This window comes from Talaromyces marneffei, chromosome 1 (genome assembly GCF_009556855.1).
Source record: "Talaromyces marneffei chromosome 1, complete sequence".
In the NCBI taxonomy this organism is placed as follows: domain Eukaryota; kingdom Fungi; phylum Ascomycota; class Eurotiomycetes; order Eurotiales; family Trichocomaceae; genus Talaromyces; species Talaromyces marneffei.
This window is the reverse complement of record NC_072348.1, coordinates 3,687,463-3,712,901: the sequence shown is the minus strand read 5'-3', so window position 1 is coordinate 3,712,901 and position 25,439 is coordinate 3,687,463. Positions and strand designations below refer to the sequence as shown.

Here is a 25,439-nt window from a genome sequence, read left to right as displayed (position 1 = left end):
GTGGTTCCAAAAGTTGAATATAAACCCGAAACGAGACGCACACCATTAGCTTGTCCGGCTGGCGCAATGGTAGCGCAACAGGTTTCTATTCTCTAGGATACTCGTACCCTGTAGGTTGCGGGTTCGATCCCCGTGTCGGATTTGGTTTTTTGTTTTTGCACCCGTTATTTTTATAGCGGTTGAATCCTCAGTATATGCCGATCAACGTGATGCAGGTATCGTTGAAAATGAACGAGTTTTGGTCGTGTCAATTGGAAGCCGTACTACATGGTTATACTCCGTACTAACTTACTCCGTAGTCTGTCAGGCGGGTGGATGGCGTTGCCGGTTGCATGGATTGCTTTCATGCACTAATCCTCCTTTGGACTAGTGCCTAACTCTGTTCCTTGTGAGAGGGGACACTAGCCGGTCTGGTAACTAGTTAACATGTTTCCTATTCGGGGATTTATCTAATCTAGTTGCGAAGCTTTTTGATCGCCTTTGAAATGGTGCAATTAAAGAATAAATAATGAGGTATGTTTAGAAAAGAAAAAGAAAAAGAGAAAAAAAAAAAAAAGCCGATACAAACGCAACGCCGTGACCCCTGAGAGAAGCGATGATGGTGTACAGTCCATTGCAATACCCAAGAAAGAAACAGGTCAAGGTCCAAAGTCTATCAAATAACCTCATCTCTCTCCCAGCCCGTCGGCCTTACTACATCCAACCCCTTGCTAGGCCGTGGCTTGTTCGTATCCCTGTAGATAGCCGTATACGGGTTCGGGTCTTCCTTCTGATTGAGATTGCCCAGGGTGTGGTTCACTTCCCTGTGCTTCGCCTCGTCGGCACGCACGTACAACATCAAATCAAGCATTTTCCGGTGTCCCTCTGGCATTTTCCAATAATTGATTGCGATTTCGGGCGCTTCCATATTTTGCCATTCGGGTAGGTTGCCGGCTTGGAGCTCTTGGATGATGCGAGTATAGGTCAGGACGGCTTCTTCTTCGAGATAGCCGACGAAGCGGTGGCAGGTGCGAGGGGAAACAAGGTAGGCGAAGAAGAGACCGTTGAAGTAGACGCCCTGGGCGCCGAGAACCATCACGCGCATGAACAGGCCTGGTTCGGCGATTTTCATGAATGTGAGGAGGTGCATACGTTCGTTGTAGGCTTCTTCGAGCAGGGTTTCGATCCTATTCATCACCGTTAGTCTCGTATAGAACGAATGGAGACGCAAGGACTTACCATCCATTATCCCTCCTCATCGTCCGCAAGCTACGAAGATGTCGCAACATTCCCGCAACCATACCGGGAACACCAGCCACACTTTCCAAAAACAAGATCCGATTCAACCATTTCCGTTCATTCATCTTGAATTTTTCCCCTACTTGGCCAGGTTTTGGGTGGTGGTAGCCCGTGACGAAATCCATGCCGCGGCGCAACCAGTGGACCATGGTTAGGGCAAATCGATCAGACCAGTCACGGACATCGCGGTGTTCGTTGTGGATGTTTCGCATTTGTTCCTCAGTGTATCTAGACGTCATCAGATACTCAATTCCAACCTTCTAAACCCACCACCAAAAACAAAGGGAGGGAAGGAGGGTGGTGACTTACACTGGATGTTGCCATGTTGACTCGGTTTCGATGATCTGCTTCGTTTCCACTCTGGGGAAGAAGTCCTTGATAGCTCGCTTGAGCGATGTTGATGAGATTCCTCGTCTTGATATCGTGGTTATCGAAGAAACAGGAGTTTGGCGTGCCTTGATTGATGACAGCGTCGAATAATGGTGGCTCCCAGCAAGTACACAAAGACTGCCTACATAGACAGTCTTTGGTATACCTGTGGCCGTGAGCCGTAAAGGCGTGATTGCTGCTGCGACGGGGTACATTGCACTGTATGACTGTAAAGTCGTTGATTAATAAAGAAATGATTATTTGCAATCGAGTTGTATTATGGATTTGAGACTGGTATGTTGACGATCTATATAAAGAAGGTTCAGGCAAGAGCCTGCATACCCAGGGTTTTATACATGTATCAAACCTAGTCAATTTGCCCCGTACCCCAATTCGGCAGATGTAAAAAAAATACTACGTAGTATCTCCAAAAAGAGATTCTTCACCGGAGAGTAGACGTCACCTGGCCAAAATGAAAACATCGAAAACGAAAGAGATAGCTAGCTCTAGGAACAGGAATCAATTTTCAGTACGGATCCGTGTTTCACTTACAGTGATACAAATCTACATCGGTATCGTGGCGGTACGGGAGTCGGCAAGGACAGGAATGTAATACACTAGGAAGGGCTAATGGGCACGGAATAGCAATCTCTATATCCCCGCGCTTGGTTTCATTGGCTATTGATCTATCTTCATTGATATGTTGTGGTATGCTGCATCCGGATGTGTAGTACTTTCTGCAGTCATATAAGAAGCCGATGTCTGGCTCATTCGGTTACTCGTTCTTTAGCTGATAAGTTATAACTAACCTCTTGTCGGGAGCTCGCAATTATTGCAGCTTGCTCATGGCAATTGCATGAGTTTCTACGGTCTCATTGCCTATGCTTGTACGCAAATACATGTCTTTAGGCCAGACGCAAAATGATGGATACTCTTGCTTATCATTTCAACTCATCCATGTATGTACTATATTTACTAGCACGCCACCATGTTATTCTTCTGCCCTTCACACCCGGAGAAGAACCACAAACTAAACACCTCCTCAGCCAATCATAGCATATCTATATCTAATTCCCAAAGATACAAGTGCGTGCGCACATGCCCGACAGGTATAATTACATTGTTGCTACTCCGGTCCGCCGTACATAGCTGCTCCTTGCTTCGTAATGACTCAACCCGACGTGCCGGACGATGGGTGGGCCAAGCCCCGGGTAAACTTTATAATACAGACAGCGTAACGTAGGGATACACATACAAAACACCTCCTCCTCGCAGAGACCCTTTGTTGTCGTGTCATCATCAGCCCATTGAACTTCCAAGGAGATGACGTCAGCGATGGACACGTACAATGCTAATCGACTCGAAGTAGAAGCAAGTTGAGTCACCTTCCCATTATCTTCCTACGGCTGTGGTTGTCATTCATTATTTATCGAAATTGTAGATGCTCGTATTTCGAATACAAGAAGTACAACAAATACTGCGTCGGGTTGTTTCGGGCGGCATTCTTTGACTCAGGACAGATACCATATCTCAGCCTTAACAAGCCGCCCGAAATATTCCCGTCATAAGGCTGCGTGACTAGCACGTATTTAAGGTATGTATTTTAATGTACGACGGCAAATACCGCAGCCTCAGGCAACAATACCAATATTTCTCTCCGGTCCTACCAGTATTCGATGATTTCGAATCGATCCCCTGAGGGCATTTGAATGATTTACCCACTCATTCCTTCCTAAGTAATGAGCTTGACATGTTTGCGGAAATTATTTGTCCCCTTTGCTATCTATAAATCACCTAGTCAGGCTAGCATGCGTGGAGCTCTAAAGCTTAACATCCAGGGCCAGGATCTAGGTCAACCCGGAATCTGCATGTACGTACGTACCCATGTAACTATCCGCGCTGCCGGAAACGGTGCGTTTTTTTTTTTTTTTCTTCTCTGCAACGCCAAAAGAAGGGCTTTATTACCCGTGTTGCATACGCCGGGAACAGCCTCAGATCTTCTTTGTGGGATACGGTCGAACATACAAAGGCCGTACTACGTAAGCCTCCGCGGAGACATAAATGTGCCTTCGTCTCCCTTTAGTTACTGGTTCGATCTAGAAATCGGGTTCGTTATCAACAGGAACTCGTTTTACCATATTGATAGGCTGGAGTTTTTTCTTTATTTGAAATAAATTATTTTAATTGGCTAATATTTAAGCAAATGGTGACCTGATCAGGCGATAGTGCAGAGATTTATCCTTTAGATGTTAGTGTGTTGGTGTCTGAGGCTGCAGTATTTGCCAGCATAAGTTAATATAGAACGGGGGCGAGTACCACATGGAAAAATACGATCGATAGTTCTCGACCGAGTCGGCTTTTATCACTCACAGCTTAAAAACGCCTCAAAAGAACATATGATCAATTTCATATTAAGTGATGTCATTGTTTTTTTTTTTTTTTCCAAAACATACACAGTAGAGAGGGGCCCTGGGCTGAGATTTTTATCTTCTGATCTCAAAGGATTCTTCATCGTCTAGTGTCTCGACTTCACCCTTTTCCAGTTTTACAACGTGAGCGTGACGAGGACCCTTGTCGACGTCCTTGAGCAGTTTTTGGACGAGGTCGGGTTCGCCTTGGACTTCGCCTTCGACCTGTGTCATATATTCAGCGCTGTTGGCTATTTCCCGTGATGATGGTGATGGTGATGATGATGATGATGCGAACTTCGGGTTCATGAAAGGGAAGGAGAAAGAACATACCCTGCCATCAGGAGTATTCCGTACCCAGCCTGTTACGCCGTACTCTGTGGCTCGTTTTTGAGTGAAGGCTCTGTTATTTGTTTTTGGGATTAGCTGGAAATGGTCTTGTGATTGACGGTTTAATGGAGGTAGCGTACCGAAAACTGACACCTAATGCAGTACGTAGTAGGTGGTGATATCAATTCAACTGTATCCCAATGTTGCTATGAAACATGCATGTATGGCTAGCATACCTTGAACTGTCCCGTGGACTTTGAATCGGACCTGGAGAATAGTATGTGAAGTGAGTATCATATTCCGCTTATGGTCTCAAGTTGATATGAGATACAACATACCCTGGTCAATGCCATTATTTGAAAGTTCTTTTGTGTTGTTAGGAAGCTTGAATCTCGAATGGATTCCAATGGGTGTCTGACAATTCATTGATAACATCACATCATTGCGGGGCTCGGATGGAGGTATTAGTGTTACGCTAAATTACGTATCTTATCATGATCCGCCAGCTTGTGCGGGGTAATCAACTTACATTTCTTACAATGCCAACCAAACCGACAACAAATTGATTGGTTAGTGCCTTGTACCCCTTGGCTCATACTATGTAGATTAATAGGTTGGATCTTTTTATTCTGCTCAATCCACCATTATTAATGCCACTAATCCTCAAATCTTATGGCTTGTGCTGAGCGGTCGTTGAGCTTGTAATATACATAGTATCTAGCAATCGTAATTATGAATTGATACTTTCTTTGAATCGGCTCAACAGAGTCAATGGCCTCCTGCTACCACGGAATCCTCTTGTATGATAAGTAACTAATCACTAGGATTGAGAATCTAAATGAACGTGCAAGGATGTCTAGGAGAGAAAATCAGTGGCGCAGGTAGCGTAGTACTAAAATGCAAAGCTGCGCGCGGCTAATTTAGTAAGATGATGGTGAGGAATGGGCACCCCAGGGGTTCATTTATGCACTTCAATCCGCGTACACGAGATACGTAGCTGTATAATAATCCTATCATTGTGATTGGTTATATGTTCTCAAAACACTAGCCCTGAACGCCACTCTATCCTTGTCTATATGACGGGCATGATGGGGTGCCAGTTGGGCATATCATTTGCATGTTTCTGTAGCCAGAGGCTAGCCTTGTAATCACTAGTAATATTTGGTATTAAACTCTACCAGCAGATCTCAGTGGTTGAGTAGACTTAAAATCATGGCTTCACCTGACTTGACAGATTGGGCGACGATACTAATCAGTTACTCTTGATCAACTTCATTACCTCATACATCCTATTCATGGAAGCAAAACCCGGAAGAATGTCGTCTCAATCTCATTCCACCCCCCTTGCGTAAGCAATATGATGCAGGAACAGAGGCCAACAAGGGAGGAGATTCCAGCAACGCGCAGAATAACCTCGTCTCTCAGGTTAACCCTCAACGAACCCAATCTTTTCCATCGAACGCATTTGAGGAGCCTTAGATACTTCGTATCTGACTGTTGGAGAGCAGAGAATCCACGAGTACTTACATGCTCTTGAATGGAGTGAAAACAATTGTTCAATCTACTTCAGGAATGCCAGAGCGATCCAGGAAGTCATCGTTCAATGGTTTCGTGCTCAAGGCTGGAGCGAGGATCAGCTGAAGCTTTCAATGAGGCTTGCAATTTGGAATTACCGGAACAACTCTCTACTCCACCTGGAGATGACTATGCGTGGCAGGTAAGATTGGTGGAAGAGATGAATCGCAGGCATAGGATTGGGGAGGTTATGGATTTCTCTACGTTGGAGCGTGGAATACATGATACGGAAGATTTGCTCGTAGCTAGAGGCTTAAATCTGTTAACTTGTTAATAACTGTTGCTTTTCAATAGCAAATTCTTGTCTAGTACATATCTCTGACACGAGGTCTACCTCTCTCCTGTCTATTCTTACTCTTTGGAGATCCTCATACTTCTTGTCATAACCCAATGCGATATAATTGACATAGTTCAGTTGCATCCTCGCTCAATGGAAATGCTAATATAATCCGAATTGCCATATTCCTTATCACCGGTTAATGAATGACTTACTCTGTAGTTCCGAGACTCACTGAGTTAGGGCTATGTCCAGATTGCGGGGACCAATGACGGAGGCGGCCCCTGAGGCTGTGACGCTCTTCGGTCTCCACCAGCCGAGGCCACTCTGTCTACACTCCACGTTCTACTCAACACTCTCTACGCTGTCCACACGACAACTCGCAATGCTACGCGGTTGAGAATGGGTTCTCTACTCCAGGGCCTGCGGAGGCTCTACTCACTGGACACGCTCGACACTCGTTTAACCACTTCGTCCACTGCTCCTACTAAAGCCGCTAACTCAGACTCGACGCGAGATGGCAAAGATGCTCGAGCACAAGAGATTGCCTCCAGAGCTCAGCCATCAAGATGGAACACACCAGAATTCTATTTTTACTATTTTGTGTTCATTACTGTGATTCCGATGATGTTCAAGACAGTCATCGATGTCTCACAGCCTGATCACCCTGCATATGCGACCTATGTTGATTTGTTATCTCCCGGATGGATTCCAGGACGCAAAGTCGTACGTTTTAACCCTCTCTGCTTAGAATGCTATATACTTGGCTAATCTTGTATACGTTAGGACAACTCCGACGCTCAATACTCCAGCTTCCGCGACAATATTCCCTACCTTTTCATCCTCTTAATCATCCACCCTCTCCTTCGCCGAGCATATAATTACTTCAATCCTGTCCCCACAGCATCACCAAGCGAAGGACGCAAGCAACTCAACATCGCCGCCGACGCCCGGCTGAAACAACGTGCCGTCTTTGATTTCTACTTTGCGATTATTTTCCTGATCGGACTTCATGGAATATCCATTTTCAAGATCTTGACGATCCTTTATATCAACTACAAAATCGCCAAAGGGCTGCCGCGATCGTATATTCCAGCCGCAACATGGATATTCAATTTGATTGTTCTGTTTGCTAATGAGTTGTGTGATGGATATCCTTTGGCAAGCATTGCGAGATTTTTCGTGTCGTCCGAGGTCGCAGCGGCAAAGACAGTACCCACGTTGGTCGCGTGGGCAGAATTCTTGGATGGACTCGGAGGATTGATGCCGCGGTGGCAGATTCTGTTCAAGTTTACAATCCTGCGCTTGATCAGTTTCAATATGGACTATTACTGGAGTCTGAGTTACCCTTCGGACAGTCCTATCGAGGTACGCTCGATCTTTCTCTCTCTCTCTCTCTCTCTCTCTCTCTATCGTTTTCTGTGTGTATATATGGCTGACACTCCTAAGAAGAAGCAAATTGATCCATTCTCAATGTCCGAGCGGGATCGTTCTACAATACCAGCAGAACCATCTGCATATAATGCATTATATTACACTGCTTATGTGTTGTACTCTCCTCTCTATTTGTCGGGACCAATCGTCAACTTCAATGACTACATATCCCAGCAGCGACATCCCTCACCTGCCCTAACACCAACACGAAACTTGTTATATGGAATCCGCTTCTGCCTGACTTTGCTGTGTATGGAATTGATACTCCACTTCATCTACGCAGTGGCCATCTCAAAGTCAACGAGTGACTGGTCAATTTACACACCCGGTCAACTCAGTATGCTAGGCTATTTCAATCTCCAAATCATCTGGCTGAAGCTATTAATTCCATGGCGACTGTTCCGGCTGTGGGCTCTCCTCGACGGTATCGACCCGCCTGAGAATATGGTTCGATGCATGTCGAATAATTACTCTGGGTTAGCGTTCTGGCGCTCATGGCACCGATCATACCATCTCTGGGTTCTCCGATATCTTTACTTCCCATTAGGCGGCGGCCGTCGATCATCCAAATCGACCAAAGACTCATCACCACCACCACCAACATCGTCACTTCTGTCCCGAGCCCGCGGTATCTTCAACCAATTAATCGTCTTCACCTTCGTCGCCGTCTGGCACGACATCAACCTCCGCCTCCTCATGTGGGGATGGCTAATCACATTATTCGTCCTCCCCGAAGTCATCGCCAAATACATTTTCCCAGCATCGCGCTGGCGTTCTCGCCCAAACCTATATCGCGTGATCTGCGGTATCGGTGCCGTAGGCCCTATCCTGGCTATGATGACGGCAAATCTCGTGGGATTTGCACTAGGAGTGGATGGATTGAAAGGGTTTTTGGCGGGGATATTGGGCTCATGGACAGGCGCCGGTTTCATGCTCGGTGCTTGTGGGGCGTTGTTTGTGGGAATTCAGGTTATGTTTGAGATTAGGGAAAGCGAGCAGCGGAAGGGCATCAAGTTGAGTTTTTAATTGTACGATTTTTGTTACATATACAACATACAACATACAACATACAAACATACAAATATATTATAATTGTTGACAAAACATGGGGTATCTTCAATTGAAAACAAACCAAAACACCACGCTAAACACAATCCATATCCTGTACGACCAGTACTACCAGTAAGTAGCCTTGTAAAAGACTAGAAAAAAGCACCACACCTCGAATCCTCATGAACCTTATAACACTCCAACCCACAAGTCCTCACCCCACAATTCTTACACTTGATCTTCCCCCAATACCCGCAAATCGTACAAAAACGTCGCGCCGGTTTTGCCGATGCCGGCGGCGCCGCGCGAGCTGCGTGGTATCGTAATGGCGGTTCCGCAAGCAGCGCGGCCATGAGGCGATCGGATGGTGGTAAGGGGATGTAGGATTTTAGGAGGTGGTCGTTGTCGTGGGGCGTCTTGAGGAGGCCCGGTTGGGGTTGGTCAGGTTTGTCGAGATCCATTGCTTCGCCGCCGTCCTGAGGTTCTTGGTTGGTTGTTGGTTCGCTTTTTCGCTTCTTTTTGTTTGGTGTAGCGACGCTGGTAGTATTGGCGGTAGGCTTCCTTGCCAACGCACGCTTTTGCCGTTCAGTCAACACATCTTGTGTCGTAGTCGATGCAGCCGCAACAGCAGCAGCAGGCGTCAAACTCCTTCTTGCAGCAACCTTTGCCACCTTCGACACTCCTACAACAGCAGCAGCGGCAGCAGTAGGCGCCGCCGCAACACCACCACCCGTAGAAACAGCATGAGCCAACGCAGCCTCCTCATCATCCAAATAATTCTTAAATGTCTTCTGACTCTGCATAATCCTCCTCACATTACTCGTCGTCTTCGCCCTTGCGCTTCGCCCATTATCCCTCTGAATCGCATCTTTCCTTAGGGGGACCGGGATATGCACATTATCGCGATGGTTTTCGCGATCGAGTTCTGCCAAGTGCCGGATTATAGCGTGGTTTTGTCTAGATGTCAAATCTGTGCCCGTACGGCCCGGTTCTCGAATACCGCGTTTGCGGCTTGTGGTCAAGGTGGAGGAGGATTTTTGGAGGGCGGTTTCGGGGACGTACGCCCATCCTGGAGTTGTGTGGGAGCGGGATGTGCCTAGGACTTCGACCAGAGGCATTTTTTTTTTTTTCTCTAGAAGTCAAGCTGTCGTTGATGTGAAGGAAGGAGGGCTTTTTGGTGATGGAGATGGGGAGAAAGTTGGTTGGTTGGCGGACAGCTCAGCGGGTGAAGGACTCGCCGCCGGGAGCTATGTTTGCATTGTTTGTTTGGTAATATCATTTCTAGTAATTTTCTACTCCACATGGCTCGTGTTAATTACATGCACTATTAGACAAAGCATATTCCCGACGAGTAAGCAGAAAGTAAACACCTGAAACTCAGTACTAGTCATACATAGTTGTCACTCGGAGTTTTGCCTCAGGCCAATCTCGGTGAAGCTCAATATTAAATCATACTGCAGCAAAACACCGACGATTAAGATGAACGCTTCAAGTCCCTGCACATAATAATCGAGTCTCAATCTGGACCGGTGCTTTTCTTCATATACGTAGTATATGGTCCTCCTCGGTCAAACGTACACATGCAACATGCAACATGCAACAAAAAATAGCATAAATTTGGTATATTCGCCGGCGCCCTCAATGCAGAATCATAGATAAATCAAGAAGAAAGTAAAGAGCGGTTCGCCCCAGCAGTAGATTCGAGGGACTTATTTCTTTTTATTTAGCTGGTCGATCTTGGTCTCCAGCTCGGTAATGTATTTGTTCAACTTTTGTGATGCGTTTTGAAGAGACTATACAGTTTCTGTTAGTTTCACATCCTCCCATACCCACTGCGCGCAAACTGTGCAATCGGTCATGAATGCAAGGCATGGAAAAACAAGGAAACATACATAGATATCCTCCGTCAAAAGCTCATTCGATACTCTGTACTCTTTGAGGACGTAGTAATACACGGACGCACCAGCGGCGACAGAGCCTAGCAAGAAGCCGAATAAGCTGTTCACCACAGTTAGAGTTCGCATATTAGTATATTTCCACGGGTCGAGGAGGCTTACCCTCCGCGAAAAGCGCCAACGGGCTTTTGTTTTGGCAATGCGCTGCTGCTAATATCTGTTCGGAGATGGGATGACGTTGAGAACATCACCCGCGATGTGGCGGGAGCTTGGGATGTGGCGATGACACGGCCGGCGCGCAGCGAGGTTATGGAAGAGCGCAACATTGCATATACCTTCGGTTCGACTGACACCTTTGTGATTAATATCAAAGTAATTGAATAGTCGCTTGAGATTTTTGTGGTTGTTGTTCAAATAGAGTAACTTTACGTGAAGTGAAGTTGTTGATGTTCTTCTCCAGACTCCGCTTTACATCCGAGCTTGTGTCGGACTAGCCCTAATACGGGTTAGTGCAATTATGTGACATTGCAACGATTGCATCGTCCCAACTTCGATTCGGATGTTTGAATATCTTCATATTCACGTTCGATCTGCATTAGGGGTATTGTTATTAATAATTGATTGTGCAGCGGTTAAAGTTTCCTATATGAGATGCTTTGAGTCAGGTCTTGCATATGCCAACACTCCAGCGCATCCGATTACTGTATCGGCTCACATACTACTAATGGGGATGGGACAACTCTAGACCATCGTCAAAGATGCCAAATTTGAATCACACAGGAGGGAAAAAGGAAAGTATGACGAGTCCCGGCCCGTCTCGTCTCGTCTCGAAGCTCCAGCTCCAGTCTCCAGTTGATCAAGTCCCCGAATCAGTGGGTCATTTAATGGTCGCGCAACTAGAAAACTTCCCTAGACTCTGGAACCGCTCCATAAAAAAAGTCAACTGATAAACAATGGCTGACGGCTAGCCACGAGGTAGCTCACATACATACGAATATAGGTGCAATCAGAGTCCCCATCCACATGAAAATTTTGCCAAAAGTGGATATGGCGATATGTCTTACCATGCTAGGGAATTTCCCGTAGTGCGGGTAACAAACAAACGGTGCCATTTTTGTAAGATAGGGTTGCACTCTCAGAGTCTCTGGTAGCAGCCAGATATAAAAAAGAACCCCCTGCTATTTTTACCTCATCCTACGTCTTTAGCGATCAATGCCACTGCGCTGTATTCGTGACTCATTTTGACTCATGAAAATCTGTGGTTATTAGATTTACTAATTACAATGCGAATCTGATATTTACTCGCTTCCCACCGCTTCATCTATACATTATCTCAGACAAATTTGCAAGAATGTCCTTAGCGAGAAGCTTGAACATACTGTAGAACTTTGAACAACACACAGACGGAATAACAAGATGGTCTCTCTTCGTGTCCCCCCAAAATATGTGCTGGCGAGCATCCTGTGCTCGTTTGGCGGGTTTCTTTTCGGGTACGTCTACATCCACTTATCGTAAGGAGTACTAGGTACTGTAGCTGACCGTTCAGAATGGACACTGGCATCATCGGTCCTGTAACCGTCATGAACAGCTATGTCGCAAGTTTCGGCGCCGTCTCATCGACCGTCCATGGTCTGATCGTCTCCGCCATTCTCATCCCAGCCGCCATTTCATCTTTCCTTGCGGGAAAAGTTGCGGATATTCTCGGCCGACCAAAGGGAATTAGTCTTGGGGCTTTTATTTTTGGCCTGGGCGCCGCTCTTGAGGCGGGGGCTGCCGATTTGGCGATGTTTATTGTTGGGAGGTGTATTGAGGGTATTGGCGAAGGGTTGTACTTGGGTACTTTGGTTGTGTATGTTCAATTCTCATTCATGAGATTGGTATGATTTCTTGCTAACTGAAGACAGGTATATATGTGAAATCTCACCCCCCAGTAAAAGAGGGCCACTCACATCCACACCCCAGCTCCTCATTACCCTGGGCCTTTGTGTGGGTTTCTTCATCTGTTACGGTTCCACTAATATTGGCTCCTCTCTCTCATGGAGACTACCATTTGCAATTCTTTCTGCTTTGTCATTTTCGTTCTCTCTGGCTGCGCTATGGCTTACCCCCTCACCACGCTGGCTTACGCTTCGCGGTCGTACCGCAGAAGCAGCTGCTACCTGGGATATTTTAGGTGTCAGCCATGCAGAGCGCGAAAAGATTGAGATTGTGGAGCAGATACGTGAAGCTACCGAAGTGGAGGAAACAGACGCCTCATGCTCTGCAACTCGACAGGATGCTCATCAAGGACCCAAGAAGAGGAATAGCTTCTGGGAACTTTTCACGCATGATGTGCGTGATCGTACATTCCTTGCAATCTTTATGATGGGAATGCAGCAACTCAGTGGCATCGATGGTGTTCTTTACGTGAGTCCTATATCTTACACCCCTAATTAATCTAAATCCTTAACTAAGGGCGAAATACTAACTGATTGCGAAGTACGCCCCTCTCCTCTTCCAACAAGCCGGCCTCTCGTCCTCCGAAGCATCATTCCTCGCCTCCGGAGTCTCTGCTCTGGCCATATTTGGCGTAACAATCCCCGCCCTCATCTGGGCCGATGGCTGGGGCCGTCGCCACAGCACCATCTACGGCGGCATCGGCCTCGGTGTTATCATGTTCCTGATCGGCGGCCTCTATGCCGGAACTGCAGTCCACGGCAACTCCGGTGCAGGACGATGGGTGGTCATCGTCTCGATCTACTTATTCGCAATGCTATACTCCCTCTCCTGGGGCGTGGGTATCAAGATCTACGCCGCTGAAATTCAGCCTCAACACACACGCGCAGCGGCTACAAGTTTGGCGCACGGAAGTAACTGGAGTGCAAATTTCTTGGTGGCGTTGACAACACCGATCTTGTTAGCTAATAGCAGCTACGGGGCTTAGTTCTTGTTTGGTGGATGCTCGCTTCTGACGGCCCTTGTTTGTTCGATATTTATGCCGGAGACGAGGGGGCGGTCGTTGGAGGAGATTGAGGAGGCGTTTAAGAAGACGTCCGTGTCGAAGAGGTTGGCAAAAGCTGTGCAGAAGACGCTTGGACGAGCTGCCTTGTAAGAAGTCGTGGATTTATGGTGACTATGATCTATGATGAGAGAGCTGGCTATGATTATGATTACTACTAGTGATACTAATGACTTAATGCTTATGCGACGAACAGTCTTGTAGAACAATGGACATGCTTGATGAATCTTCTGTATTAAGAAATTACGACTGCTTAGCATGTGTCGCAAAATCCTCCAGATCCTCCAACAAAACTCCCGGAACCTCCACTCCCGCAAAATGTCCTCCCTGACCATGTGTCCTCCAGAACGTGACCTCCCTAGCAGCCCCCGTTCTTTCTACCCAAGCCCTAGGAACAGGCAAAATCTCCTTCGGGAAATGACTGTAGCCAAACACTTTGTTGTGTGGAACAAGCCAACGAGCCGCATCTCCATGACAAGACACATTTTCATTCGGCGCAAAATCATGTCTGTATGGATATATGCTTCGTGGGAATGTATCTGTCACCCAGTACAGTGTCACAAATGTCAAGATCGTTTCAATGTCGGGAGTGATATCCGTCCATTCTAGGAACTTTTCGGCTATCCACGCCAGGAAGGCTACGGGGCTGGAGCTGAGTACAAAGCCTATGGTGGATGATCTCGTGGCGTGCATTTGTGCGTAACCAGCGCCGGTTCTGATAAACTCGTCGATTGTGGCTAGGTCGCGAAGTTCACTGTCCTCGAGACCCTGGCGCGGGAAATTGCACATGTCGAAGTCGAAGCAGAATGTTAGATGAATCCCGATACAGTTCGCATCATCTGCTGCTAGGGCTCGACAGACGCGACTTCCTATATCGCCGCCGGCAACTATGTAGCTTTTGAATCCTAGATGGTCATTGAAAAGTTTGCGGAATATGCAGCTGACATCATAGGTGGAAAAGTCGACTCCGTCTATAGGCGGCCCAGACGAGAACGTGTAGCCTGGTAAAGACGGCACAATGAAGTGATACGGCAGTGTCTCTGGCGTATACTTTGATTGTAGCAGTTTTGCAATTGAGAGATACTCAAGAAAACAGCCGGGCCAGCCGTGGATGCATACTAAGGGTATTGCATCGGAACGTTGGGACCAGAGGGTCATGTAGTGGATGGAGTATGAATGGCCATTGTGATCTACTTGGCCGGTGAAATGGGGAATGCTGTTGATATTGTCTTGTATTTTCCCCCTGGCTCTGTCGTTAGCTAGTTGCCATGCTGCATGTAGAAGAAAACTGACCAGTTGAAAGCAGACTCCGATGTCCACGTCTTAACGGCCTCGTCCATCCATGAGCGCGTAAGTCCAAACTCTTTATTGGGTTGTGCTCGTGTATTCTCAAATGTCGCAGGACCAAGTCTGGCTCTCTGGGCGAGACTACGGAGTTCCGTGATTTCTGCCGATGAAATATCGATTTTGCATGACTGCGATTTCAGGCTAACGCATGTAGGGAGTTGGCCAAATGGTCTGTCTAATTCGGTAGAATTCAACGTACGGAGGAATTGAGATGTTGTCATTTTTAGAATATTTAATATTAGTATCCCTGGATACGTGAAGTTATTTGGTCAATTGAAGAGGCCGGGTGGCATTGTGGATCTATATGGAGTATTCCTGAAGAAGTCAGGCTTATATGTATGCATAGCCCAGGCAACCATCGATCACCCTTTGATTTATAATTTGTAACATGATATCAAAACCCAGCCAATCTCACTGCATACTTGATGATCGCTGTTAGTAGCTACACCGTGCTACGCTAGATTAACGAACTAGTCAATTAGACATGGGTGTGGGTTGTATCGGGTTGGATCTAGTGAGACAGATTTGTATACTACCCTCTCTATCGAGCTCTCTCTGACTACATGTAGCAATCGGCCAGGCATTTCCATAACTGAAACCATCATTTGATTGCGTGCTGCGAAGTTAGAAAGACAGGCCAACTTAAGACTCCTAATCATGGATAATGAGAGCGTAAAATAATCTGGCTTGAACCATATGGTTTAACCAAATTGTTGATTCTTAATGGCAAATTTACTCTTTCTAGCTACATTCTTCATTCAATTGCAACTGCCATGTTTCATTGCCGGCCGAGAAAACCTCAGGTAGGCCATGTTCATTTTCCACGACCCTCTATCCGTCGAAATGGAAGGATGTTTTCACGATTGCCCTAGGAAGGTGACTCCAAATCTTCATCTGACCACAGGCCGAATTCCAACTCAAACGGACTCTTTTCGGTGATTTCATCTTGCACGATTTGATATGCCCAATGTGTGAGGTCAACGAGGTACCTACGTAGACCAGTTAGTTCGGTATGTCAATTTAATGAAGTGATAAAAGTGAGGAAATGGGGGGGGGAGAAGAAATTCGAACTTACAGAATTCCGGTTCTCCGGTCCCAGCGTAGAAAACTCAAGTCAACTGTTCTCAAAACTCGGTTATTATCTGCCATGGTTTCGAGAATCTTGGTAAGTTGGAATCTGATCATACGGCGATCGTAGGATGTTAGACTATTCCGAATCCTACTAACGTCTTCTCCAGGAACGCATTTCAAGGCTGTGAAGAAAATTTGACCATCTGGATATGGCATCCATTCCGTTTGATTGCGCTTGGTAACCAGCAAGACTTTTGGCCCGTGGCCAATGCCATCAATGACTTTGTACAAACTTGCTTCGTAGAGGATGTGATTTTCGCCAATTTCTTGGGTCTCCTTGACATCTTCTACCAATGGGAAGTCCTTAGGATCCAAGCTGTCGATATAGGTTTAGCTAGTGAAATAGAAATGCAGACATAATAGTTCTAAAGGAGGTAACGTACTCGCATCTGGTCTTGAACATCACTTGACATTTAGATTCGCAAAGTGCGCCAATGTCAAACCATGTCTTTGGGCCAGCACATCGTCGACCCATTCGGTTAAGCTGGGTTTTGACCGTGTATTTTTCGGTGCCAAGGGTAAATTCTCGTCCCTCCCAGTTATAGGCCCAGCGCTCGTTGCCAGCCATCTTCGAGAAGGAAGTGATTCAGAGTTTGATGTATGGAATGAATGGAAGGTCCTGCCTAGTGCCTACCGTGGACATTCATATTGTTACCTATTTCAGGGACCACCCTAGGTGTCAATTCGGGCCACTTCCAAATTCGGTAATCAACCGCTCCTATTCAAAAAAAATGAGAAGCTTTCTTGGATAGAAGCAGTTGATTACCAGGGTTATAACCCTGTAGATGGCTTAAGGCCTTTCACATTAACTTCCACGGGTACCATTCAAATATACATAGCCTACCTAGGTATGTGCTTACTATTAAATATAGGTGTATGGGGAGTCATACATATATATATTTCCGACGTCTGGGGACGCTAGTATGCTTCGGGTGATATCCATGGATATATATATATCCAAAGAGGCCTTTGGTGACCAATCTAGTAAGCGAAATCCTCCAGTTGACGCACATTCTCACAACCTTGGAACAGTGATCTATATATGGTAGGCATATAGTTTATAGCTGGATTGTCTCTGTGGCCTCGACCTCCGAAGGATAGGTCAAACCGTTTTGCCTTCTGACTTCGTCCATTACCTCCATGATAACTACAGACTCGTCTAGACCTTCGTATTTTCCTTCTTTTCTCCCTTCCAGCAAGGCCATAGCTGCTTCGTCGGCTTCCCAAAACATACCATGTCCTTCGCCTTCAGCATTCAAGCCGTTCCCCGAATATCCATTGTACCAATTGCTTCCCGCACCAGGGCCGGGCACCGGCCATGTTTTGTCTTCAATTGTTCCGTCCGCCAGGATCAATCTCGTGCGAGTGGGCCGAAATATTGGCGGCCATACCTGTAATTCACCCCTGGTACCTTGAATACGAACAGCAGGGCCGCTAGTACCTTTGTTGTCGATGTCATTAGCAACTCGGAAACTAGTAGTTGTTATGCCATGCATATCACCTCCAGATTCGGCATCCCGTGGAAAACTGAGAATGATGTTTACTGTTTCGTCAACACCGGTTGCTTCGTATCTTTGAACAATGGAAGTAACGTATGGAGCTTTGCGCATCTCCAAGGGTTGAGTGGTATACAAAGTCTGGAAAACCCAGGTAAGGCTGTAGATCCCCATATCCAGAAGAGAACCGCCAGCTAGTTTAGGATCGATCATTCGCGAATCCTTGCTGAAGTTTTGCGGTTCTAGATTCAAGGAGTTGTCGGCAAAGGTCCTCATGACAGTGCCAAGCTTGCCAGAGGTGATCGTCTCTCTGGCATAGATTGATAAAGGAAAATAGCGTGTCCAAAGAGCTTCCATCAGGAAAAGATTCTTCTCTCGCGCAATTCGAACCAACTCCTTGGCCTGTGCGGCGTTGACAGTAAATGCTTTTTCGCAAAGGACATTCTTGCCTGACTCCAGACATAGATTGACATTTTGATAGTGGTGAGAATGAGGAGTTGAAACGTAAATAATATCCACTTGATTGTCTTCTGCGAGTTCCTTGTATGTTCCATATGCCTTCGCTGTTGAAGATGCACCAACACTCTTCAAGAAGTCTTGAGCTCGTTCAAGACCAGAGGAGCTGGCCGCAGCTACAACAGTATGTTTGACTGTATGAACATCGCGAGTTGTAGGGTCGACCAGGAGATCTTTGGCAAAAGTCTGAGCAATAGACCCAGTCGCTAATTTCAATTAGTTAATAGGATTTTCTTAGTAAGAAATGCAATATATACCTAGTATTCCCCATCGAATAGTTGCTGGTTCCATGTTGATATGTTGTGTCGCGTCGACTGTGAGTTCCTCGAGACCACGAGATATTTGTATGGCGACTGGTAGCTTCCAGCTTGATGAAGGAGATAATTAGAGCTTCCCAACATATACTGGATCAAAGTGGGAGGGAGATGAGAGTATATAGATTCTAGTTCTGGAGTGTTTGGCATATTTATTACTTGATTTGGAATCCCGCCTTTTAGCCCTAACGAACGCACTTCGACGTCTCTGAAGATGCCCTCGTTAATCGGTGTACCGGGTCAGATCATGCTACAACAAAATCGTTCATCGGGAGACTGGAGTCCGGCGATGGGAGTAAGTCACACCTTAAAGTGAATCCAATAATCTCCGAAACTCACTAAGACGACTGAGACTTCCCTTTTGGGTAACCCTCCGCTCGAAAATCGTCTACCGGTAATAAGGCATGTCGTGGAACACCAGATTGGATAAATGCCGGATTATCTAGCCCTAACCTTCCGGGCCATTGATTTCCACTCACCAACTGTAGACGTAGACGGTTTCCAAACCTGCATTTCATCCTGATCTGTGCAAGGCGTCAAGGTCCTCCGAATCCCTCACCTTCGTTCAACGGCCGCCTCATCTGTTGTCGAGAGTGCGTTGTAGTAACCATAAGATGTTAGGGTTATCATTATAGATCTCGGTTTTATGCCCAAGTAGGATAATATGTGACCACATTAAAGCTATGGTTTCATAATAATTTAAAACCTCACAGGGTATCGCTATAAGATTTGCAGATCAACAGACTTCTTCTATATGACATGAAAATTGACAACATATGTTGAATACCATGGTAGGTCTCTTTAACTTGCCATGGTACTCTCATTAAAGATATCCGCCAACAAATCATCCTCGCAAGCTTCTTGATCAGGACTGCCCATACTATAAGTACTCTCAAATGCCTGGATACTGATTCGTTCAAAAAAGGGCTTCAATATCCGATCGACAATCTCATCCTTTGGCGTCTCGCGGATACGATCAGAGTTCAAGCACGGCTTGTTGAGCCTCTGCTTGTCACTCAGGTCACCGGGTAGAGGCGATATTACGTCCCGTGGGCCCAAAGTCCGAGCTATCTCGTCTGCGAGAGCGATAGGTTCCCATCGACCCGGAGGATAAATTGCATCAATTGTATCGGTCACAAAGAGCCATTCTTGTAGTTGGAAATCATCTGGAACCAACAACAACAATGTGTCTAGAAGCTTGGAGGCTTGAAGAAGGGAATAAGGTCCATAGAGTTCTGATTGTTGGTGCCGCGGTACTGCAGAGATAGCTTCTTGTAACTCTGTGTTGATCAGAGGCCAGAAGGGAGCCATGTGGGTGGTTGAAGTTCGAAGTACAAGTGCTCGGAGAACCATGAATAGTTCCGCTCTTGTAGCCGAGGATGGCGATGAGATATGTGTGGCTTGGAGGAGGTCTTCGAGTTTCTGTAACAAAGCTGGATAGTCTATAACGAAGTGATCCTCGCCATTGGAAAGAATCAGTAGCGCAATTCGGCGCAAATTGAGTTGAGTCTTGCGATCAGCTTCTAATCTTGCTGCCGTAGCTCCCACCCCGAACATGATTCCGGCCGTGGTGGGAGGAGTCAATCGCGACAACAGTTCAGGAAAGCGTTCCTTATCTACAAGGATCCATTGCCGTAGTAAACCCATCCAACCGCTCTTGACGAGATCAACACGAGATCCAAAAAATCTAGGATCATTGAATGCATCCGCGATATCCTTTTTCCATACTTTAGAACTTGCAGATATCCTTGAAATCTGCTGTAGCAAATCAAGTACAGTCTGATTCATATTATTCGGAAAGAGTCGTGAACGCAACGTTGGTGAAATGACATTGGTAGAAATGCTGGATATTGCATTGGTTATTCGATCCGTTTCCCCAAGAGCTGTCAAAAATGCTGGTAAGGACGAGATCAAAATATTGAGCATATTGTCCGGGCTTGCGTGTGGCGTCGATGAACCGTCGCCGTCAGCTGACGGTCTTGCAGAAATTCCGGAGTCTTGAGATAACCCCATGGGTTTGCTCGTAAATATGGCCGATAAAAGGCGAAGTAGCAGGTCCTACAAATCGTTAGTTTACAAAGCTAACATAAGAGGCAATATCTTTTATACGTACTCCAAGTTCTTTCCTCATTCGGCGGTCATCCCCAAAACTGGTATTTTCCATCTTCCCACCAAGTATACCGGCAAACTCAACAAGTCGAGATAGTATCTGTCGGTGAGGAAACGGATTGGTCAAAACATCGCGCAGGAATGTCGTACAATCTCCCCAAATCTCATCTAAAACATCATCATCAAGTGACCGAGCATAGGTGACTAAAAATGCCGCAAGTTCAGACTCGGAAATACTTGAGGCCAATGTTGATTTGCGGCTTGGATCCAAAGCCGCAGGGTTGGTTCGGCTGTATATCGAGTTAAAAATCGCCGGAATAATGACCTTTGGGCGGGCTCTATCAAGTGTATGCAAAAGACTAAAGATATGAGACGCTTTACTTGTCTCTGACGGACCCAAATTGCTCCAGAGCTCTACTAGCGTTTCAAGGCATTCTAGTGCTTCTGCCGTAAACAAATGCTCTAACAAGGCCCGCGATCGGTTTCTCATCCGCAAAGACGTATATTGGAACGATGCGACTGATTCTGTATCGAGAGACATTTTACCTTTGCTGTTTGCTCTCCAAGACCAAATCGAAAAGCACAGTCGAACGGCGTCTTGAAAGCACAGTAATACCGTCAGCCTATCATTAGCCACATTCCTCGCTGGCCCTCCGTCAGAAACAAAGACATTGGATACCATGTTTCCGAAGAAGGTTTGGGGATGATCGGGGCTCCTAGCAGTCGTTATAGTCACTTCTTCGGCGTGCAGACGCTCATGAGCTGCTGCTATACATGTCTCAAGACCCGTCAATAAAACGATCGTCACATGTTCTGATCGATTCTGTGACCAATCTTCTGTCTTTTCAAACATCTCTTGTAGACTGGAGAACGAGTTTCGTATCTCTCGACAAAAGCACTCCACAAGCATTAAGAGAATTTGGAAAATGGATTCGCCATATAAAGGTAGGCTTTCACTTAGAAGCAGAATCCATTTTTCTAGGCAACCGCGTGAGTTTGGAGAGCTGATACCTTTCAACAGACAGTTCAAAAGCTGCTCCGGTGGTTGTGGCACAGACGGCGGTTGATGCAACTTGTCGACTCGATCTGTACTTAGTGATGCACTTAGTGAAAGAAGTGACGCACTTCTTATAGAACCCTTTGATCCAGTTCTTCTGTGCTTTTGTGCAGGGGGTTGCAAGACATGAGCAAATTTGGCTTTGAGCGCCACGAGGAGCGTCTCAATGTTCGTGGTCTGAAGTATATGACTGCCTTGATCCAGTGCAATGGATAGTTTCTCGATGAGGATTATGTGTATGTTTGTATCAATAAGCTGCTCAGAACCAAGGCCTACCAGCAACCGTCGAAGGAGTAAGAGTGCTGTACGTTGCAAAGTTTGCTCCTCAACCGATATTTGGGAGTCTGTTCCTAATTGAGATCCAATCAGAGCAATTGCAACCTCGGCAATTGCTATTTGAAAGGTCTTGTGCTCGGCTGCATCTATATCAATTAGCAGATGTTTCATGAACTGTCCTGATAAACTTACTTTCCGGAGTCTCTGGTTCATGGTGCTCCGCCTGGGAGACTGAGTGTGAAACCAAGGTAATCCAACCATTTTGTGAAAGACATGACATGAGGTTGGAGAGAGTCTGGAGCAGATATTGACATTCTGGCCGATAATCGGGATCAATCAAGCCTTGTCGCTTTTCTCCATTCCCATCAACATTTACCAGCTCTTCAAGTTTGGATACAATGATATGCAGAACCCTAATGATATCATCAGAATAGACACCGGATTCAAGCAAAAATTAAACACTCACCGTTGGATTGATGGCATATCTTGAACCCAATCGCGGACAACTTGGTAGACTTCATCAGAATTCTGGGATAATAGATCCAAGACTACAAACAGCGGTCGCTTGAGCAAGGAAATGTGAGACGCAGAACGATCTGCAAAAAGCTTCGCATTCACCCCGTTTCCTTCTGAAGGGCGATTTTGTGGCTCTTGACCCCACTGGAGGCTATGATTCCATAGAACACAAAATCTTTCAACATGCTGTATGTGGGAGATTTGGGCATTCTGAGAAGAATCAACGCCGACCATTAGAGACGTAATGGCAGCTTCAACGATGTGATCTTGCCATGTAATTGAATGCAGTAAACCAATGCAACGGACAGCCTCAACATGAAACTTTGGGCTTTCAGGTGATAAGAAGGCCCAAAGGTGATCCATTAATGTTGGCAATAAATCACACAGCTGCTCGTAAGTGACATAAAACCCAGGGGCATGAATACCATACAGGGTAGTAACAACTGAAGCAACCGAGGAGACAACGGCAAACCTTTGTGTCGTGAGTTGCGACGTATCACAATCTAAAGCCATATGAAATGCTCGTATCAGATGACCATCTGCTAATGTTCGAGATTTTGGTGCCTTCTTCAAGAGTCCAGTAAGAAGACCCAACGTTTCTTTCGCCGAAAGACTACTGCGATGGTCTTCCAAAGCCGACATAGAAAGTCGGTATGCCGCACGCAATATCAATTCGGATAAAACTTGTGGAGCGAACGGCAAAGGGGGTAACTCGAGGCTTTCCTTGCTGCGATCATAGAATTGCTGGATATTCTTCATAAGTGTTTGATTATCGAGTTCACGGGGATCGGTTGTTAGATTTTCGGAGGCAACCTTGACAAGAAATGCTCGCTCAGGTAAAAGGTTAAGCACCAGGTTGAGCAATTTGAAAAGAAGTTGAGTGTACATGTTAGTTTGCTCTGACGGCCACCCTGTTTGATTGTTTGATACAATTTCGTTAGCTTCAATCAATGCCGCAAGTGTCAATAGAGGAATGTGAAGAAGCAGCATTTCTTCTTCACGGACATTGAAATTCGCAAGGATAAAATGGGCGAGCTTGAGGTCATTCTCTCTCTTTTCAAAGTGCTCATGCTGTCTTTTCGTATCCCCATGGATAAGATATAGTAGTTCTGAGAAGATAAGACTACTTTCGACGCCGTCGAAGAATGCACTCGCGCTCCGAAACAGCTCCTCAAAGTGCGACTTGTCGGCTGTTCCCTCGAAGGATTGTACGCTGCGCATAATAGGAAGGAAAACAGCTGGAACAACAAAGCCGCCTACTTCCCACCGATCCATAAGGGATAGGGCAATGCGTAAAGGCCGGCTTTTCTGAGATGGTTGCAACGTATCTTGATTGATTGATTTGAGAAGACCACGAACCAAAGAATCTAAGCCATTCTTGCTAAAATACCGAGACTGTGACTGTTCTTGATTCTCTGTCGAGGCTTCCTGATCTTTTTCTGCATTAGGATTGGGAGATGCAATGAGAGGTTGGGTGGGTTCTGGGCCGAGAAACCAGGCCCAAAGCCGTCTGTTCAGACTCATATCTCGCCTGAGCACGACACCAGCTGCAGCAAGAATTAGCTTCTCCAAGTCATCGCGCCTAATTTTCGACTGTAGGACAGGAGAGTGCAGTGGCAGATGAGTCACTAATAAGTCGAGGAAGTTTCGTTGGACAAGCAATTGATCGTCGGTCAAGCCACTGGCAAAACATCTAATGAGTAAACCAGGCTCTGGAGAGATAACAGACTCGACAATGGCTGCTGCATCTGCTCCTTCCAGTTGGTTGTCTCCTCCGTCCGAACTAGTTGGCCTGCTAAGTCCTAACTTGGGAAGATGGCGATTGAGATATGCTAAAACACCGAGTCGCCTGCTAGGGTTCGTGATTGAAGCGAGAAACATGCATTGCCAAAAGTACTGGCCACCGGCACTTGAACTTAAACTGGATCTCCGTGTATCCATCTGGCTGGCTACATTGCGAATCTTGTTGAGAGTACGGAGTGTCGGTTCAAAATCATCGCTCGTTTCCTCCTCCAAGCCTGGTAATAGTGCTAGGATGATAGCCTTTAGAGCGGGGCGAATTGCCATCGGTTCTAATTCCGGAAGATATGTTTCCAGGAGAGATATGAACAATGGCCGAACAGAGAGAGAGGCGAATGTAAGAGTTGGTGCGACGCCGGGGAAGTATAAGGGGAGGTCTAGCGAAAGACCTTCAGGCTACACATATTGTCAATGACATGTAGTCTCGGAGACAAAATCAACATTTGTAATTACCTTTAACAAGCCGAAAATATATGTATAAACCTCTAAAGCCTTCTGGTGCACACCAGACGGAAGCGACGGATTCAAACATTGTGCTAATCGCTTTGCAACGGTAGTCTTATGCGGTACGACCGGTAAATCTGGTGGATGTGATTGAAGTGCCTATTGAAAGTCGTTAGAAAGTAGCCAAGAGAATATCCAAGTATTGCTCAACTGCATGCGCACCTTCAAAAGCCGACTTAGGAACGAAATGTAATCGGCCCATTCTTGTAATGTGGTATCGAACAGAGACAACGCTCGCTCGACAGTCGATGCATACCGCCGGTAGTTCTTGTCCTTTCTCAAATGCTCTGCAATTTATTAGCCTTTGAAATCGCCTCTTATCGACCGAATAAGACACAAACCGTCGTCATTTGTACGGAACCTGGAGCGGGTGAGGGAGCTATCGGAGCTTGCGGGGGAATCGGTTCTAGGGAATCCGCCTGGATCGAGGCTCATGATGCCAAAGGCAGGGGTTGCGGACTGTCTGTAGTGGTTCTTGAACGGCTCATAATTGATACATCGAGATCGTGGAGTCGCAATATGGAGCGATGTCGTGGTAGACTGCGAGTCTTGTCCGCGAGAAATTGTTTTGGATCAAAGGCCACGAATCCAACAGCGTCAGGAAGGGACGGGATATTCTCCGCAGGCGCGACCCGAGCTCCTTCCCGCATTAATTATCGGCGCTACGTCAGCCCCTCTCTGCTTCTGTATCATCATCTCTCTTCTCTTCCAACAACCTGATCATGTATAAACAAGTCTCTCAACAACAGAATTGAGTGT

At 46.3% G+C, this 25,439-nt stretch overlaps 10 protein-coding genes and 1 non-coding gene across 11 annotated transcripts; 3 read left to right on the top strand and 8 right to left on the bottom strand.

The window, feature by feature from the left end:
- The first annotated feature begins 52 nt into the window (after positions 1 to 52).
- EYB26_001381 lies at positions 53 to 142 on the top strand. The gene has a single exon. It is a non-coding gene; the product is annotated as a tRNA-Arg (tRNA).
- Positions 143 to 655: 513 nt separating this feature from the next.
- EYB26_001380 (uncharacterized protein) lies at positions 656 to 1,862 on the bottom strand (the record flags this gene model as incomplete). The annotated part of the gene is made up of 3 exons (XM_054260691.1): positions 656 to 1,166; positions 1,219 to 1,506; positions 1,588 to 1,862. 3 exons carry the CDS (start codon positions 1,860 to 1,862, stop codon positions 656 to 658), a joined length of 1,074 nt encoding a protein of 357 aa, XP_054116666.1.
- A 2,268-nt stretch (positions 1,863 to 4,130) lies between these two features.
- On the bottom strand, positions 4,131 to 4,738 carry EYB26_001379 (uncharacterized protein; the record flags this gene model as incomplete). Its single annotated transcript, XM_054260690.1, has 4 exons — positions 4,131 to 4,458; positions 4,526 to 4,538; positions 4,622 to 4,652; positions 4,724 to 4,738. The coding sequence occupies 4 exons, from the start codon at positions 4,736 to 4,738 to the stop codon at positions 4,131 to 4,133; spliced, it is 387 nt and encodes a 128-aa protein (XP_054116665.1).
- Positions 4,739 to 6,639: 1,901 nt separating this feature from the next.
- EYB26_001378 (uncharacterized protein) lies at positions 6,640 to 8,697 on the top strand (the record flags this gene model as incomplete). The annotated part of the gene is made up of 3 exons (XM_054260689.1): positions 6,640 to 6,963; positions 7,024 to 7,605; positions 7,690 to 8,697. The coding sequence occupies 3 exons, from the start codon at positions 6,640 to 6,642 to the stop codon at positions 8,695 to 8,697; spliced, it is 1,914 nt and encodes a 637-aa protein (XP_054116664.1).
- A 176-nt stretch (positions 8,698 to 8,873) lies between these two features.
- On the bottom strand, positions 8,874 to 9,839 carry EYB26_001377 (uncharacterized protein; the record flags this gene model as incomplete). Its single annotated transcript, XM_054260688.1, has 1 exon — positions 8,874 to 9,839. The coding sequence occupies one exon, from the start codon at positions 9,837 to 9,839 to the stop codon at positions 8,874 to 8,876; it is 966 nt and encodes a 321-aa protein (XP_054116663.1).
- A 591-nt stretch (positions 9,840 to 10,430) lies between these two features.
- EYB26_001376 (uncharacterized protein) lies at positions 10,431 to 10,942 on the bottom strand (the record flags this gene model as incomplete). Its single annotated transcript, XM_054260687.1, has 3 exons — positions 10,431 to 10,514; positions 10,614 to 10,719; positions 10,779 to 10,942. The coding sequence occupies 3 exons, from the start codon at positions 10,940 to 10,942 to the stop codon at positions 10,431 to 10,433; spliced, it is 354 nt and encodes a 117-aa protein (XP_054116662.1).
- Positions 10,943 to 12,032: 1,090 nt separating this feature from the next.
- EYB26_001375 (uncharacterized protein) lies at positions 12,033 to 13,539 on the top strand (the record flags this gene model as incomplete). Its single annotated transcript, XM_054260686.1, has 4 exons — positions 12,033 to 12,106; positions 12,163 to 12,465; positions 12,521 to 13,022; positions 13,096 to 13,539. The coding sequence occupies 4 exons, from the start codon at positions 12,033 to 12,035 to the stop codon at positions 13,537 to 13,539; spliced, it is 1,323 nt and encodes a 440-aa protein (XP_054116661.1).
- Positions 13,540 to 13,857: 318 nt separating this feature from the next.
- Positions 13,858 to 15,182, bottom strand: EYB26_001374 (uncharacterized protein; the record flags this gene model as incomplete). The annotated part of the gene is made up of 2 exons (XM_054260685.1): positions 13,858 to 14,857; positions 14,908 to 15,182. The coding sequence occupies 2 exons, from the start codon at positions 15,180 to 15,182 to the stop codon at positions 13,858 to 13,860; spliced, it is 1,275 nt and encodes a 424-aa protein (XP_054116660.1).
- A 647-nt stretch (positions 15,183 to 15,829) lies between these two features.
- EYB26_001373 (uncharacterized protein) lies at positions 15,830 to 16,660 on the bottom strand (the record flags this gene model as incomplete). Its single annotated transcript, XM_054260684.1, has 3 exons — positions 15,830 to 15,950; positions 16,037 to 16,408; positions 16,476 to 16,660. The coding sequence occupies 3 exons, from the start codon at positions 16,658 to 16,660 to the stop codon at positions 15,830 to 15,832; spliced, it is 678 nt and encodes a 225-aa protein (XP_054116659.1).
- A 490-nt stretch (positions 16,661 to 17,150) lies between these two features.
- Positions 17,151 to 18,395, bottom strand: EYB26_001372 (uncharacterized protein; the record flags this gene model as incomplete). The annotated part of the gene is made up of 2 exons (XM_054260683.1): positions 17,151 to 18,310; positions 18,362 to 18,395. The coding sequence occupies 2 exons, from the start codon at positions 18,393 to 18,395 to the stop codon at positions 17,151 to 17,153; spliced, it is 1,194 nt and encodes a 397-aa protein (XP_054116658.1).
- An 824-nt stretch (positions 18,396 to 19,219) lies between these two features.
- Positions 19,220 to 25,115, bottom strand: EYB26_001371 (uncharacterized protein; the record flags this gene model as incomplete). Its single annotated transcript, XM_054260682.1, has 7 exons — positions 19,220 to 20,476; positions 20,532 to 22,006; positions 22,053 to 22,273; positions 22,327 to 24,572; positions 24,630 to 24,779; positions 24,843 to 24,967; positions 25,022 to 25,115. 7 exons carry the CDS (start codon positions 25,113 to 25,115, stop codon positions 19,220 to 19,222), a joined length of 5,568 nt encoding a protein of 1,855 aa, XP_054116657.1.
- Between the last annotated feature and the right edge of the window lie 324 nt (positions 25,116 to 25,439).